This window comes from Oncorhynchus nerka, linkage group LG11, assembly GCF_034236695.1.
Source record: "Oncorhynchus nerka isolate Pitt River linkage group LG11, Oner_Uvic_2.0, whole genome shotgun sequence".
In the NCBI taxonomy this organism is placed as follows: domain Eukaryota; kingdom Metazoa; phylum Chordata; class Actinopteri; order Salmoniformes; family Salmonidae; genus Oncorhynchus; species Oncorhynchus nerka.
This window is the reverse complement of record NC_088406.1, coordinates 13,406,421-13,423,961: the sequence shown is the minus strand read 5'-3', so window position 1 is coordinate 13,423,961 and position 17,541 is coordinate 13,406,421. Positions and strand designations below refer to the sequence as shown.

At 46.2% G+C, this 17,541-nt stretch overlaps 1 protein-coding gene across 1 annotated transcript in view; it reads left to right on the top strand.

Moving 5' to 3' along the window:
* Positions 1–17,541, top strand: part of LOC115127119 (serpin peptidase inhibitor, clade I (neuroserpin), member 1) — a 79,708-nt gene that overhangs the window by 52,023 nt on the left and 10,144 nt on the right. Inside the window, exons 2-3 of the mRNA XM_065024238.1 lie at positions 14,655–14,921; positions 16,360–16,590. Coding sequence (XP_064880310.1) covers positions 14,669–14,921; positions 16,360–16,590 — 484 coding nt within the window. The 5' untranslated portion in view covers positions 14,655–14,668. The remainder of the gene's footprint in view (positions 1–14,654; positions 14,922–16,359; positions 16,591–17,541) is intronic.

Here is a 17,541-nt window from a genome sequence, read left to right as displayed (position 1 = left end):
CACATCCAACTTTTTAAAAAATGTATTCATTTACTAGCAAGCAATGAAAATGTGCATTTGTATTTAAAAAAGTCCACACATCAAACCATTTTTTTTACTGAAGTGGCTATGACCTGTAGTGCTCTACACCCCGCATCTAGCACCTAGCTGCTCCATCATCTAGCGCCTAGCTGCTCCATCATCTAGCACCTAGCTGCTCCATCATCTAGCGCCTAGCTGCTCCATCATCTAGCGCCTAGCTGCTCCATCATCTAGCACCTAGCTGCTCCATCATCTAGCGCCTAGCTGCTCCCTCATCTAGCGCCTAGCTGCTCCATCATCTAGCGCCTAGCTGCTCCATCATCTAGCGCCTAGCTGCTCCATCATCTAGCGCCTAGCTGCTCCATCATCTAGCGCCTAGCTGCTCCAGTGTCTAGCACCTAGCTGCTCCATCATCTAGCGCCTAGCTGCTCCATCATCTAGCGCCTAGCTGCTCCATCATCTAGCACCTAGCTGCTCCAGTGTCTAGCACCTAGCTGCTCCAGTGTCTAGCACCTAGCTGCTCCATCATCTAGCGCCTAGCTGCTCCATCATCTAGCGCCTAGCTGCTCCATCATCTAGCACCTAGCTGCTCCAGTGTCTAGCACCTAGCTGCTCCATCATCTAGCGCCTAGCTGCTCCATCATCTAGCGCCTAGCTGCTCCATCATCTAGCATCTAGCTGCTCCATCATCTAGCGCCTAGCTGCTCCATCATCTAGCACCTAGCTGCTCCATCATCTAGCACCTAGCTGCTCCATCATCTAGCGCCTAGCTGCTCCATCATCTAGCGCCTAGCTGCTCCATCATCTAGTGCCTAGCTGCTCCAGTGTCTAGCACCTAGCTGCTCCATCATCTAGCGCCTAGCTGCTCCATCATCTAGCGCCTAGCTTCTCCATCATCTAGCACCTAGCTGCTCCATCATCTAGCACCTAGCTGCTCCATCATCTAGCGCCTAGCTGCTCCATCATCTAGCACCTAGCTGCTCCATCAACTAGCACCTAGCTGCTCCATCATCTAGCACCTAGCTGCTCCATCATCTAGCACCTAGCTGCTCCATCATCTAGCGCCTAGCTGCTCCATCATCTAGCACCTAGCTGCTCCATCATCTAGCACCTAGCTGCTCCATCATCTAGCACCTAGCTGCTCCATCATCTAGCACCTAGCTGCTCCATCATCTAGCACCTAGCTGCTCCATCATCTAGCGCCTAGCTGCTCCAGTGTCTAGCACCTAGCTGCTCCATCATCTAGCGCCTAGCTGCTCCATCATCTAGCGCCTAGCTGCTCCAGTGTCTAGCACCTAGCTGCTCCATCATCTAGCACCTAGCTGCTCCATCATCTAGCGCCTAGCTGCTCCATCATCTAGCACCTAGCTGCTCCATCATCTAGCACCTAGCTGCTCCATCATCTAACGCCTAGCTGCTCCAGTGTCTAGCACCTAGCTGCTCCATCATCTAGCGCCTAGCTGCTCCATCATCTAGCACCTAGCTGCTCCATCATCTAGCGCCTAGCTGCTCCATCATCTAGCGCCTAGCTGCTCCAGTGTCTAGCACCTAGCTGCTCCATCATCTAGCACCTAGCTGCTCCATCATCTAGCACCTAGCTGCTCCATCATCTAGCACCTAACTGCTCCATCATCTAGCGCCTAGCTGCTCCATCATGTAGCACCTAGCTGCTCCATCATCTAGCACCTAGCTGCTCCATCATCTAGCTGCTCCAGCATCTAGCACCTAGCTGCTCCAGCATCTAGCACCTAGCTGCTCCAGCATCTAGCACCAAGCTGCTCCAGCATCTAGCATCTAGCTGCTCCAGCATCTAGCGCCAAGCTCCAGCATCAAAGGACAGTTGGAAAGAGGAGATGGAGAAAGTTTGAATTGACATACTAAGTTAGCAAAACAATTGCTTTTCATCATTAGTAAACACCCCTGCTATTAGGTCAAGTTGATCAACATTAGAAAAAAAGAAGGTTAATAAAAATAAATCCTAAAAATGTATATAGGCCTATTTAAACAGTTTTGCCGGTTATTTATTTTCATGACGGCCTTCATCCAATACTGTCAGTTACACAGTTATTCAATTACCGTCACAGCCCTATGTCTCACATTTCACTGGAGAGGATTCTAGAATGACTAACACATTCCATGTTTTAAGTAAGTTCCTAGAGCGGAACTTGGGAAGTCTGCATGGATATGATAGTTGTGTGTTTTGTAGGGGATAGAATGAACATGTTGTGTGGCAGGCTAGGCTACTCACTGGGCACACACTGGTTGAATTTCAATCAAATTACATTGAACCAACATGGAATACACTTTGAATTGACGTTTGTGCCCAGTGGGTAGGCTCCTGTCTGCCAGTCAGGGAGAGGGGGGTTGGGGGAGTGGGTTGGGGTGGGGTAGCTGGTACCAGGACAGAGCTGCGGTATTGATCCAGTCCTATCATTGTTGTCTCAAGTACAATGTCACTCCAGTCACCAGCACCCACAGGAGCTTCTAGCCCAGTGTGGGAGCATGGAACTCTCATCTATCTGATAGTAACACGCATACACACACACGGAGCACCAAACACACAAACAACATGCAGGGTACCTGAACCTATTCAGCAGCTCAGCAATACACAACAGAGAACCAGGGAGGGACATCCCCTCTGTATGTGTCCCTCTCTCTCATTCCCTCTATCACGCTAAAAACGCAGTGGCATGCTCCTGTTTTCTTTGTTTGTGCAGAAAACAGCGTTGCCAGGCAACGGTAAAAGGCAGAGGGATGAAACTGCATGAACTGCGTGTGTGTTCAGCAGGAGCAGCCAGAACACACCAGTCCCCTTAAGAACGGTGTGTAACATGAGGTAGGTAGGTAGAGAGGGAGGTAGGTAGAGAGAGAGGGCGGTAGGTAGAGAGAGAGGTAGGTAGAGAGAGAGAGAGGTAGGTAGAGAGAGAGGGCGGTAGGTAGAGAGAGAGGTAGGTAGAGAGAGAGGGAGGTAGGTAGAGAGAGAGGGAGGTAGGTAGAGAGAGAGGGAGGTAGGTAGGTAGAGAGGGAGGTAGGTAGGTAGAGAGGTAGGTAGGTAGGTAGGTAGGTAGAGAGGGAGGTAGGTAGGTAGAGAGGGAGGTAGGTAGAGAGGGAGGTAGGTAGAGAGAGAGTGCGGTAGGTAGAGAGAGAGGTAGGTAGAGAGAGAGGGAGGTAGGTAGAGAGAGAGGGAGGTAGGTAGAGAGAGAGGGAGGTAGGTAGGTAGAGAGGGAGGTAGGTAGGTAGAGAGGGAGGTAGGTAGGTAGGTAGAGAGGGAGGTAGGTAGGTAGAGAGGGAGGGAGGTAAGTAGGTAGAGAGGTAGGTAGGTAGGTAGAGAGGGAGGTAGGTAGGTAGAGAGGGAGGTAGGTAGAGAGGGAGGTAGGTAGAGAGGGAGGTAGGTAGAGAGAGAGGGAGGGAGGTAGGTAGGTAGGGTGGGAGGTAGGTAGAGAGGGAGGTAGGTAGGTAGGTAGGTAGAGAGGTAGGTAGGTAGAGAGGTAGGTAGAGAGGGAGGTAGGTAGGTAGAGAGGGAGGGAGGGAGGGAGGGAGGTAGGTAGAGAGGGAGGTAGGTAGGTAGAGAGGTAGGTAGGTAGAGAGGTAGGTAGAGAGGGAGGGAGGTAGAGAGGGAGGTAGGTAGGTAGAGAGGGAGGGAGGGAGGGAGGTAGGTAGAGAGGGAGGGAGGTAGGTAGAGAGGGAGGGAGGTAGGTAGAGAGGGAGAGAGGTAGGTAGAGGTAGGTAGGTAGGTAGGTAGGTAGGTAGGTAGGTAGGTAGGTAGGTAGGTAGGTAGGTAGGTAGGTAGGTAGGTAGGTAGGTAAGTAGGTAGGTAGAGAGTGAGGGAGGGAGGTAGGTAGGGAGGTAGAGAGGAAGGAAGGAAGAAAGAAAGAAAGAAAGAAAGAAAGAAAGAAAGAAAGAAAGAAAGAAAGGAAGGAAGGAAGGAAGGAAGGAAGGAAGGAAGGAAGGAAGGAAGGAAGGAAGGAAGGAAGGAAGGAAGGAAGGAAGGGAGGGAGAGGAGAGTGGACTGGAGGAAAGGATGGAAGGGAGGGAGGGAGAGGAAAGTGGACTGGAGGAAAGGACTGAAGGGAGGGAGGGAGGGAGGGAGAGGAGAATGGACTGGAGGAAAGGACGGAAGGGAGTGAGGGAGAGGAGAGTGGACTGGAGGAAAGGACGGAAGGGAGGGAGGGAGGGAGAGGAGAATGGACTGGAGGAAAGGACGGAAGGGAGTGAGGGAGAGGAGAGTGGACTGGAGGAAAGGACAGAAGGGAGTGAGGGAGAGGAGAGTGGACTGGAGGAAAGGACGGAAGGGAGTGAGGGAGAGGAGAGTGGACTGGAGGAAAGGACGGAAGGGAGTGAGGGAGAGGAGAGTGGACTGGAGGAAAGGACGGAAGGGAGTGAGGGAGAGGAGAATGGACTGGAGGAAAGGACGGAAGGGAGGGAGGGAGAGGAGAGTGGACTGGAGGAAAGGACGGAAGGGAGGGAGGGAGAGGAGAGTGGACTGGAGGAAAGGACGGAAGGGAGGGAGGGAGAGGAGAGTGGACTGGAGGAAAGGACGGAAGGGAGGGAGGGAGAGGAGAGTGGACTGGAGGAAAGGACGGAAGGGAGTGAGGGAGAGGAGAGTGGACTGGAGGAAAGGACGGAAGGGAGGGAGGGAGAGGAGAGTGGACTGGAGGAAAGGACGGAAGGGAGTGAGGGAGAGGAGAGTGGACTGGAGGAAAGGACGGAAGGGAGTGAGGGAGAGGAGAGTGGACTGGAGGAAAGGACAGAAGGGAGGGAGGGAGAGGAGAGTGGACTGGAGGAAAGGACGGAAGGGAGGGAGGGAGAGGAGAGTGGACTGGAGGAAAGGACGGAAGGGAGGGAGAGGAGAATGGACTGGAGGAAAGGACGGAAGGGAGGGAGGGAGAGGAGAGTGGACTGGAGGAAAGGACGGAAGGGAGGGAGAGGAGAATGGACTGGAGGAAAGGACGGAAGGGAGGGAGGGAGAGGAGAGTGGACTGGAGGAAAGGACGGAAGGGAGGGAGGGAGAGGAGAGTGGACTGGAGGAAAGGACGGAAGGGAGGGAGGGAGAGGAGAGTGGACTGGAGGAAAGGACGGAAGGGAGGGAGGGAGAGGAGAGTGGACTGGAGGAAAGGACGGAAGGGAGGGAGGGAGAGGAGAGTGGACTGGAGGAAAGGACGGAAGGGAGTGAGGGAGAGGAGAGTGGACTGGAGGAAAGGACGGAAGGGAGTGAGGGAGAGGAGAGTGGACTGGAGGAAAGGACGGAAGGGAGTGAGGGAGAGGAGAGTGGACTGGATGAAAGGACGGAAGGGAGTGAGGGAGAGGAGAGTGGACTGGAGGAAAGGGCGGAAGGGAGGGAGGGAGGGAGAGGAGAGTGGACTGGAGGAAAGGACGGAAGGGAGGGAGGGAGAGGAGAGTGGACTGGAGGAAAGGACGGAAGGGAGGGAGAGGAGAATGGACTGGAGGAAAGGACGGAAGGGAGGGAGGGAGAGGAGAGTGGACTGGAGGAAAGGACGGAAGGGAGGGAGGGAGAGGAGAGTGGACTGGAGGAAAGGACGGAAGGGAGGGAGGGAGAGGAGAGTGGACTGGAGGAAAGGACGGAAGGGAGGGAGGGAGAGGAGAGTGGACTGGAGGAAAGGACGGAAGGGAGGGAGGGAGAGGAGAGTGGACTGGAGGAAAGGACGGAAGGGAGTGAGGGAGAGGAGAGTGGACTGGAGGAAAGGACGGAAGGGAGTGAGGGAGAGGAGAGTGGACTGGAGGAAAGGACGGAAGGGAGTGAGGGAGAGGAGAGTGGACTGGAGGAAAGGACGGAAGGGAGTGAGGGAGAGGAGAGTGGACTGGATGAAAGGACGGAAGGGAGTGAGGGAGAGGAGAGAGGACTGGAGGAAAGGACGGAAGGGAGGGAGGGAGAGGAGAGTGGACTGGAGGAAAGGACGGAAGGGAGGGAGGGAGAGGAGAGTGGACTGGACTGGAGGAAAGGACGGAAGGGAGTGAGGGAGAGGAGAGTGGACTGGAGGAAAGGACGGAAGGGAGGGAGGGAGAGGAGAGTGGACTGGAGGAAAGGACGGAAGGGAGGGAGGGAGAGGAGAGTGGACTGGAGGAAAGGACGGAAGGGAGGGAGGGAGAGGAGAGTGGACTGGAGGAAAGGACGGAAGGGAGTGAGGGAGAGGAGAGTGGACTGGAGGAAAGGACGGAAGGGAGGGAGGGAGAGGAGAGTGGACTGGAGGAAAGGACGGAAGGGAGGGAGGGAGAGGAGAGTGGACTGGAGGAAAGGACGGAAGGGAGGGAGGGAGAGGAGAGTGGACTGGAGGAAAGGACGGAAGGGAGGGAGGGAGAGGAGAATAGACTGGAGCAAAGAAAATAAATGCCACATATTCTATGTTGGGTTAGACAGTGTCCATAGTCACACACACACACAGGCATTCTCATGACACTGAGGCAAGCAGATTTTGAAGAAAAATCTGATGTAGCAGGAGATGAAATATGCATGAGCTCATTTAGTAAATTGGCACCAAACAGAGTTTCTTCTGTCTACAGTCGAAAGCACAAATGTAGTTACAACCCACTGGAGGAGGACAGTTTCATCACTCTTCCCCCTCTCCTCCTCTCCCCCTCTTCCTCCTCTCCCCCCTCTCCCCCTCTCCTCCTCTCCCCCTCTTCCTCCTCTCCCTCCTCTCCCTCCTCTCCCCCTCTTCCTCCTCTCCCCCTCTCCCCCTCTTCCTCCTCTCCCCCTCTCCCCTCTCCCCCTCTCCTCCTCTTCCTCCTCCTCCTCCTCTTCCCCTCTTCCTCCTCTCCTCCTCTTCCCCTCTCTCCTCCTCTCCCCCTCTCCTCCTTTCCCCTTCTCCTCCTCTCCCCCTCCCTCCTCCTCCCCCCTCTTCCTCCTCTCCTCCTCTCCCTCCTCTCCCCCTCTTCCTCCTCTCCCCCTCTCCCCTCTTCCTCCTCTCCCCCTCTCCTCCTCTCCCCCTCTCCCCCTCTCCCTCCTCCTCTCCCCTTTCCTCCTCTCCTCCTCTTCCCCTCTTCCTCCTCTCCTCCTCTTCCCCTTCTCCTCCTCTCCTCTTTTCTCATATCAACATCACATCATATTTTATTTGTCACGTGGTCTACAAACAACAGGTGTGGACTAACAGTGAAATAATCACGGGTCCCAAAAATGCAGACAGAAAGAAAATTGAGAAATAATATAAAGTAAAACATGTAATAATAAAAGTAATAGTAGATCCAAATAACTTCACAGATCTTCATTGTAAAGGGTTTAAACACTGTTTCCCATGCTTGTTCAATGAACCATAAACAATTAATGAACATGCACCGGTGGAACGGTCGTTAAGACACTAACAGCTTAGACGGTAGGCAAATAAGGCCACAGTTATGAAACTTAGGACATTAAAGAGGCTTATCTACTGACTCTGAAAAACACCAAAAGAAAGATGCCCCAGGGTCCCTGCTCATCTGTGTGAATGTGCCTTAGGCATGCTGCAAGGAGGTATGAGGACTACAGATGTGGCCAGGACAATAAATCGCAATGTCTGTACTGTGAGACGGCTAAAACAGCGCTACAGGGAGACATGACAGACAGCTGATCGTCCTCGTAGTGGCAGACCACCTGTAACAACACTTGCATAGGATCGGTACATCCGAACATCACACCTGCTGGACAGGTACAGGATGGCAACAACAACTGCCGAGTTATCCCTCCATCAGTGCTCAGACTGTCCGCAATAGGCTGAGAGAGGCTGGACTGGGGGCTTGTAGACCTGTTGTAAGGCAGGTCCTCACCAGACATCACCGGCAACAATGTCGCATATGGGCACAAACTCGTCGGGTTTCTGTTAGTCACATGTCTATGGAACTTGTTCAGTTTATGTCTCAGTTGTTGAATCTTGTTATGTTGGTACAAATATTTACACATGTTAAATTTGCTGAAAATGAACGCAGTTGACAGTGAGAGGACCTTTCTTTTTTTGATGAGTTTAATAAACCGTAGCAGGGTCAATTCAGATATCCCGGGTAGCTATTTGGTTACTATTTAACTAACTATTTATCAGTCTTATGGCTTGGGGGTAGAAGCTGTTCAGGTTCCTGTTGGTTCCAGATTTGGTGCATCGGTACCGCTTTCCATATGGTAGCAGAGAGAACAGTCTATGACTTGGGTGACTGGAACCTTTGACAATTTTTAGGGCCTTCCTCTGACACCGCCTGGTAAAGAGGTCCTGGTTGGCAGGAAGCTCGGCTCCAGTGATGAACTGGGCCATACGCACTACAGACTTTAGCGCCTTGTGGTCTAATGCCCGAGCAGTTGCCATACTGCAGCCAGTCAAGATGCTCTCAATGGTACAGCTGTATAACATTTTGAGGATCTGGGGACCCATGCCAAATCTTTTCAGCCTCTTGAGGGGGAAGAGGTGTTGTCAATGCCCTCTTCAAGACAGTCTTGGTGTGTTTGAACCATGATAATTTGTTGGGGATGTGGACACCAAGGAACTTGAAGCTCTCAACCTGCTCCACTACAGCACCGTCAATGTGAATGGGGGCGTGCTCGGTCCTCCTTTTCCTGTAGTCCACAATCAGCTGCTTGGTCTTGCTCACGTTGAGGGAGTTGTTGTTTTCCTGGCACCACACTGCCAGTTCTCTGACCTCCTCCCTATAGGCTGTCTCATCATCGTCAATGATCAGGCCTACCACCGTCGTATTGTCAGCAAACTTAATGATGGTGTTGGAGTTGTGCCTGGCCACGCAGTCGTGGGTGAACAGGGAATACAAGGAGGGGACTGAGCACGCAACCCTGAGGGGCCCCTGTGATGAGGATCAGCGTGGCAGCTGTGTTGTTGCCTAACCTCACTGTCAGAAAGGATCCAGTTGTAGAGGGAGGTGTTTAGTCCCAGGGTCCTTAGCTTAGTAATGAGCTTAGAGGGCACTATGGTGTTGAACGCTGAGCAGTAGTCACCGAAAAAGCATTCTCACGTAGGTGTTCCTTTTGTGAAAAGAGGGCAGACCAAAATCCCACTATTTTACCATGCCTTTACCATGCCTGCTTTTTATACTGTACCTGCATTTGCGTATATCTGAAAGGGGTAGGGGTAAAAAAACATGGGAAATTGAAAACCAACCAAAGGACCTAGTCAATATTACTGCATTTATACCCTATAAACAAAATACAGGTATTGGGGCTGTGTGAATGGTTCTCTGCTTTTTTGCAGGTAAATTCACATTAACACTTCCATTGTTGGACACCTCCCTAATTAGAAATGGGTTTATCCTTGTCCTCTTATTGTCTGGTACAGTATAAATGTAGTTACAGTCGTACAGTAGGATAACTGGCTGTTTATCAGTATAAATGTAGTTACAGTCGTACAGTAGGATAACTGGCTGTTTATCAGTATAAATGTAGTTACAGCCGTACAGTAGGATAACTGGCTGTTTATCAGTATAAATGTAGTTAGTCGTACAGTAGGATAACTGGCTGTTTATCAGTATAAATGTAGTTACAGTCGTACAGTAGGATAACTGGCTGTTTATCAGTATAAATGTAGTTACAGTCGTACAGTAGGATAACTGGCTGTTTATCAGTATAAATGTAGTTAGTCGTACAGTAGGATAACTGGCTGTTTATCAGTATAAATGTAGTTACAGTCGTACAGTAGGATAACTGGCTGTTTATCAGTATAAATGTAGTTACAGTCGTACAGTAGGATAACTGGCTGTTTATCAGTATAAATGTAGTTACAGTCGTACAGTAGGATAACTGGCTGTTTATCAGTATAAATGTAGTTACAGTCGTAGCAGTAGGATAACTGGCTGTTTATCAGTATAAATGTAGTTACAGTCGTACAGTAGGATAACTGGCTGTTTATCAGTATAAATGTAGTTAGTCGTACAGTAGGATAACTGGCTGTTTATCAGTATAAATGTAGTTACAGTCGTACAGTAGGATAACTGGCTGTTTATCAGTATAAATGTAGTTAGTCGTACAGTAGGATAACTGGCTGTTTATTAGTATAAATGTAGTTACAGTCGTACAGTAGGATAACTGGCTGTTTATCAGTATAAATGTAGTTACAGTCGTACAGTAGGATAACTGTCTGTTTATCAGTATAGATGTAGTTACAGTCGTACAGTAGGATAACTGTCTGTTTATCAGTATAGATGTAGTTACAGTCGTACAGTAGGATAACTGGCTGTTTATCAGTATAAATGTAGTTACAGTCGTACAGTAGGATAACTGTCTGTTTATCAGTATAGATGTAGTTACAGTCGTACAGTAGGATAACTGGCTGTTTATCAGTATAAATGTAGTTACAGTCGTACAGTAGGATAACTGGCTGTTTATCAGTATAAATGTAGTTAGTCGTACAGTAGGATAACTGGCTGTTTATCAGTATAAATGTAGTTACAGCCGTACAGTAGGATAACTGGCTGTTTATCAGTATAAATGTAGTTAGTCGTACAGTAGGATAACTGGCTGTTTATCAGTATAAATGTAGTTACAGCCGTACAGTAGGATAACTGGCTGTTTATCAGTATAAATGTAGTTAGTCGTACAGTAGGATAACTGGCTGTTTATCAGTATAAATGTAGTTACAGTCGTACAGTAGGATAACTGGCTGTTTATCAGTATAAATGTAGTTAGTCGTACAGTAGGATAACTGGCTGTTTATCAGTATAAATGTAGTTAGTCGTACAGTAGGATAACTGGCTGTTTATCAGTATAAATGTAGTTAGTCGTACAGTAGGATAACTGGCTGTTTATCAGTATAAATGTAGTTACAGTCGTACAGTAGGATAACTGGCTGTTTATCAGTATAAATGTAGTTACAGTCGTACAGTAGGATAACTGGCTGTTTATCAGTATAAATGTAGTTAGTCGTACAGTAGGATAACTGGCTGTTTATCAGTATAAATGTAGTTACAGTCGTACAGTAGGATAACTGGCTGTTTATCAGTATAAATGTAGTTACAGTCGTACAGTAGGATAACTGGCTGTTTATCAGTATAAATGTAGTTACAGTCGTACAGTAGGATAACTGGCTGTTTATCAGTATAAATGTAGTTACAGTCGTACAGTAGGATAACTGGCTGTTTATCAGTATAAATGTAGTTACAGTCGTACAGTAGGATAACTGGCTGTTTATCAGTATAAATGTAGTTAGTCGTACAGTAGGATAACTGGCTGTTTATCAGTATAAATGTAGTTAGTCGTACAGTAGGATAACTGGCTGTTTATCAGTATAAATGTAGTTAGTCGTACAGTAGGATAACTGGCTGTTTATCAGTATAAATGTAGTTAGTCGTACAGTAGGATAACTGGCTGTTTATCAGTATAAATGTAGTTACAGTCGTACAGTAGGATAACTGGCTGTTTATCAGTATAAATGTAGTTACAGTCGTACAGTAGGATAACTGGCTGTTTATCAGTATAAATGTAGTTACAGTCGTACAGTAGGATAACTGGCTGTTTATCAGTATAAATGTAGTTACAGTCGTACAGTAGGATAACTGGCTGTTTATCAGTATAAATGTAGTTACAGTCGTACAGTAGGATAACTGGCTGTTTATCAGTATAAATGTAGTTACAGTCGTACAGTAGGATAACTGGCTGTTTATCAGTATAAATGTAGTTACAGTCGTACAGTAGGATAACTGGCTGTTTATCAGTATAAATGTAGTTACAGTCGTACAGTAGGATAACTGGCTGTTTATCAGTATAAATGTAGTTAGTCGTACAGTAGGATAACTGGCTGTTTATCAGTATAAATGTAGTTACAGTCGTACAGTAGGATAACTGGCTGTTTATCAGTATAAATGTAGTTACAGTCGTACAGTAGGATAACTGTCTGTTTATCAGTATAGATGTAGTTACAGTCGTACAGTAGGATAACTGGCTGTTTATCAGTATAAATGTAGTTACAGTCGTACAGTAGGATAACTGGCTGTTTATCAGTATAAATGTAGTTACAGTCGTACAGTAGGATAACTGGCTGTTTATCAGTATAGATGTAGTTACAGTCGTACAGTAGGATAACTGGCTGTTTATCAGTATAAATGTAGTTACAGTCGTACAGTAGGATAACTGGCTGTTTATCAGTATAAATGTAGTTAGTCGTACAGTAGGATAACTGGCTGTTTATCAGTATAAATGTAGTTACAGCCGTACAGTAGGATAACTGGCTGTTTATCAGTATAAATGTAGTTAGTCGTACAGTAGGATAACTGGCTGTTTATCAGTATAAATGTAGTTACAGTCGTACAGTAGGATAACTGGCTGTTTATCAGTATAAATGTAGTTACAGTCGTACAGTAGGATAACTGGCTGTTTATCAGTATAAATGTAGTTACAGTCGTACAGTAGGATAACTGGCTGTTTATCAGTATAAATGTAGTTAGTCGTACAGTAGGATAACTGGCTGTTTATCAGTATAAATGTAGTTAGTCGTACAGTAGGATAACTGGCTGTTTATCAGTATAAATGTAGTTACAGTCGTACAGTAGGATAACTGGCTGTTTATCAGTATAAATGTAGTTACAGTCGTACAGTAGGATAACTGGCTGTTTATCAGTATAAATGTAGTTAGTCGTACAGTAGGATAACTGGCTGTTTATCAGTATAAATGTAGTTACAGTCGTACAGTAGGATAACTGGCTGTTTATCAGTATAAATGTAGTTACAGTCGTACAGTAGGATAACTGGCTGTTTATCAGTATAAATGTAGTTACAGTCGTACAGTAGGATAACTGGCTGTTTATCAGTATAAATGTAGTTACAGTCGTACAGTAGGATAACTGGCTGTTTATCAGTATAAATGTAGTTACAGTCGTACAGTAGGATAACTGGCTGTTTATCAGTATAAATGTAGTTAGTCGTACAGTAGGATAACTGGCTGTTTATCAGTATAAATGTAGTTAGTCGTACAGTAGGATAACTGGCTGTTTATCAGTATAAATGTAGTTAGTCGTACAGTAGGATAACTGGCTGTTTATCAGTATAAATGTAGTTAGTCGTACAGTAGGATAACTGGCTGTTTATCAGTATAAATGTAGTTACAGTCGTACAGTAGGATAACTGGCTGTTTATCAGTATAAATGTAGTTACAGTCGTACAGTAGGATAACTGGCTGTTTATCAGTATAAATGTAGTTAGTCGTACAGTAGGATAACTGGCTGTTTATCAGTATAAATGTAGTTACAGTCGTACAGTAGGATAACTGGCTGTTTATCAGTATAAATGTAGTTACAGTCGTACAGTAGGATAACTGGCTGTTTATCAGTATAAATGTAGTTACAGTCGTACAGTAGGATAACTGGCTGTTTATCAGTATAAATGTAGTTACAGTCGTACAGTAGGATAACTGGCTGTTTATCAGTATAAATGTAGTTACAGTCGTACAGTAGGATAACTGGCTGTTTATCAGTATAAATGTAGTTAGTCGTACAGTAGGATAACTGGCTGTTTATCAGTATAAATGTAGTTACAGTCGTACAGTAGGATAACTGGCTGTTTATCAGTATAAATGTAGTTAGTCGTACAGTAGGATAACTGGCTGTTTATTAGTATAAATGTAGTTACAGTCGTACAGTAGGATAACTGGCTGTTTATCAGTATAAATGTAGTTACAGTCGTACAGTAGGATAACTGTCTGTTTATCAGTATAGATGTAGTTACAGTCGTACAGTAGGATAACTGTCTGTTTATCAGTATAGATGTAGTTACAGTCGTACAGTAGGATAACTGGCTGTTTATTAGTATAAATGTAGTTACAGTCGTACAGTAGGATAACTGGCTGTTTATCAGTATAAATGTAGTTACAGTCGTACAGTAGGATAACTGTCTGTTTATCAGTATAAATGTAGTTAGTCGTACAGTAGGATAACTGGCTGTTTATCAGTATAAATGTAGTTACAGTCGTACAGTAGGATAACTGGCTGTTTATCAGTATAAATGTAGTTACAGTCGTACAGTAGGATAACTGGCTGTTTATCAGTATAAATGTAGTTACAGTCGTACAGTAGGATAACTGGCTGTTTATCAGTATAAATGTAGTTACAGCCGTACAGTAGGATAACTGGCTGTTTATCAGTATAAATGTGGTTACAGTCGTACAGTAGGATAACTGGCTGTTTATCAGTATAAATGTAGTTAGTCGTACAGTAGGATAACTGGCTGTTTATCAGTATAAATGTAGATACAGTCGTACAGTAGGATAACTGGCTGTTTATCAGTATAAATGTAGTTACAGTCGTACAGTAGGATAACTGGCTGTTTATCAGTATAAATGTAGTTACAGTCGTACAGTAGGATAACTGGCTGTTTATCAGTATAAATGTAGTTACAGTCGTACAGTAGGATAACTGGCTGTTTATCAGTATAAATGTAGTTACAGTCGTACAGTAGGATAACTGGCTGTTTAGCAGTCTGTCTACTCTTTTTTCCCTCCCTTTCTCTTTCCATCTCTCTCCCTGTTTTATCCCTGTGTGTTTTCCTCTATCTATATTCAGACACTAATATGCTTTATTGGCATGCCGGATTGAAACATGTTCCGTCTCTGTCATTCTCTCCTCCCGCTAACCCCCCCACTCTCTCTCTCTCTCTCTCTCTCTCTTTTCTTTCTCTCTTTCTTTCTCTCTCTTTCTCTGTCTCTCACTCTCGCTCTCGCTAGCTCTCAGCTTTCCCATGTTGATTCTCAGCCTCCTGGCCCTCCTCCTGTTGCCGGGCCATGGTTGCCATGCCGCTGACATTCCAGAGGACACCACGGCAGAGTTCTCCGTCAGACTGTACCACCAGCTGCAGGCGCGGGGGGGGGATGACAACATCATCTTCTCCCCCCTGAGTGTGGCTGTGGCCCTGGGCATGGTGGAGCTGGGGGCCCGCGGGGCCTCCCTCACACAGATACGCCAGGCTGTTGGCTTCAGCCACCTACCTACAGGTATACACACTGCAGAACACACACACAGCCACCTACCTACAGGTATACACACTAGAGGTCAACCGATTTATGATTTTTCAACGCCAATACCAATGATTGGAGGACCAAAAAAGCAGATACCGATTAATCGGCCAATTTTTTAAATTTGATTTATTTGTAATAATGACAATTACAGCAATACTGAATGAAGACTTATTTTAACTTAAGATAATACATCAATAAAATCAATTTAGCCTCAAATAAATAATGAAACCTGTTCAATTTGGTTTAAATAATGAAAAAATTAAGTGTTGGAGAAGAAAGTAAAAGTGCAATAAGCTAATGTTTAACTTCCTTGCTCAGAACATGAGAACATATGAAAGCTGGTGGTTCCTTTTAACATGAGTCTTCAATATTCCCAGTTAAGAAGTTTTAGGTTGTAGTTAATATAGGACTATTTCTCTCTATACCATTTGTATTTCATTAACCTTTGACTATTGGATGTTCTTATAGGCACTTTAGTATTGCCAGTGTAACAGTATAGCTTCCGTCCCTCTCCTCGCTCCTCTCTGGCCACCCTCGAAGCAGCTTTACCCATGCAGAGCAAGGGGAACAACTACTCCAAGGCTCAGAGCAAGTGACGTTTGAAACGCTATTAGCGCGCACTAACTACCTCGGTTACACCAACCTCACCTCTGGAGTTGATAGGCTTGAAGTCATAAACAGCTTGAAGCACAACAAACAGCTGCTGGCAAAATGGCCGAAAGTGCTGTTTGAATTAATGTTTTACGCACTTGCTTCTGCCTACCACCGCTCAGTCAGATACTTAGATACTTGTATGCTTGTTTGCTCAGTCAGATTATATGCAACGCAGGACACGTTAGATAATATCTAGTAATATCATCAACCATGTGCAGTTAACTAGTGATTATGATTGATTGATTTGGCTTACTGCATTTGCGTAACAGGCAGTCTCCTTGTGGAGTGCAACAAGAGGCAGGTCTTTATTGCGTTGGACTAGTTAACTGTATGGTTGCAAGATTGGATCCCCCGAGCTGACAAGGTGAACATCTGTCGTTCTGCTCCTGAACAAGGCAGTTAACCCACCATTTCTAGGCCTTAATTGAAGATAAGAATGTGTTCTTTACTGACTTGCCTAGTTAAATAAAGATTAAATAAAGGTGTAAAAACAAAAAAAATGTCAAATCGGCGCCCAAAAATACCGATTTCCGATTGTTATGAAAACTTGTAATCAGCCCTAATTAATCGGCCATTCCGGTTAATCGGTAGACCTCTGATACTCACGCACACACACACACGCACGCACGCACGCACACACACACACACACACACACAAACATACACACAGCCACCTACCTACAAGTATACACACCTCAGAACACACACTCACACAGCCACCTCCCAGTGAGTAAGTTGTGTGTCTCTGTCCGTCTCCCAGATGAGGAGTTCTCTCTGCTCCAGAACCTGACAGGGGCTCTGTCTGAAGACGACGCCCACTACATCATCCGATTGGCCAACTCCCTCTTCCTGCAGAGTGGCGTGACCTTTAACCCGGAGTTCCTGCGGCTGATGAGGAAGTACTTCCGGGCGGAGGTGGAGACGGTGGACTTCAGCGAATCAGCCGCCGTGGCAGAGCAGATCAATGGCTGGGTGGAGAACCACACTGAGAGTGAGTCTGTGTGTGGAATCAATGCGTGTGGTTTGTGTGGAATCAATGCGTGTGGTTTGTGTGGAATCAATGCGTGTGGTTTCTGTGGAATCAATGCGTGTGGTTTCTGTGGAATCAATGCGTGTGGTTTCTGTGGAATCAATGCGTGTGGTTTGTGTGGAATCAAAATCAATTGTGTAAAAGGCTCATGATCGCCTGCTTGGAGTTTGCCAAAAGACACCTAAAGACTCTCAGACCATGAGAAACAATATTCCCTGGTCTGATGAATCCAAGAATTAACTCTTTGGTCTGAATGCCTAGTGTCATGCCTGGAGGAAACCTTGCACCATCCCTACGGTGAAGCATGGTGGTGGCAGCATCATGCTGTGGGGATGTTTTTCAGCGGCAGGGACTGGAAGACTAGTCAGGATCAAGTAAAAAATTAACGGAGCAAAGTACTGAGAGATCCTTGAGGAAAACCTGTTCAAGACTGCTCATGATCTCAGACTGGGGTGAAGGTTCACCTTCCAACAGGACAACAACCCTAAGCATACAGCCAGGACAACACAGGAGTGGCTTCGGGACAAGTCTCTGAATGTCCTTGAGTGGCCCAGCCAGAGCCCGGACTTTAACCTGAACGAACATCTCTGGAGAGACCTGAAAATAGCTGTGCAGCAACACTCCCCATCCAACCTGACAGAGCTTGAGAGGACCTGCAGAGAAGAATGGGAGAAACTCCCCAAATACAGGCGTGCCAAGCTTGTAGCGTCATACCCAAGAAGACTCGAGGATGTAATCGCTGCCAAAGGTGCTTCAACAGAGTATTGAGTAAAGGGTCTGAATACTTATGTAAATGTGATATTTCTGTTTTTTATTTTCAGTAAATTAGCACAAATTTCGAAATACCTGTTTTTGCTTTGTCATTATGGGTATTGTGGTGTCATTAAGGGGTATTGTGATGTCATTAAGGGG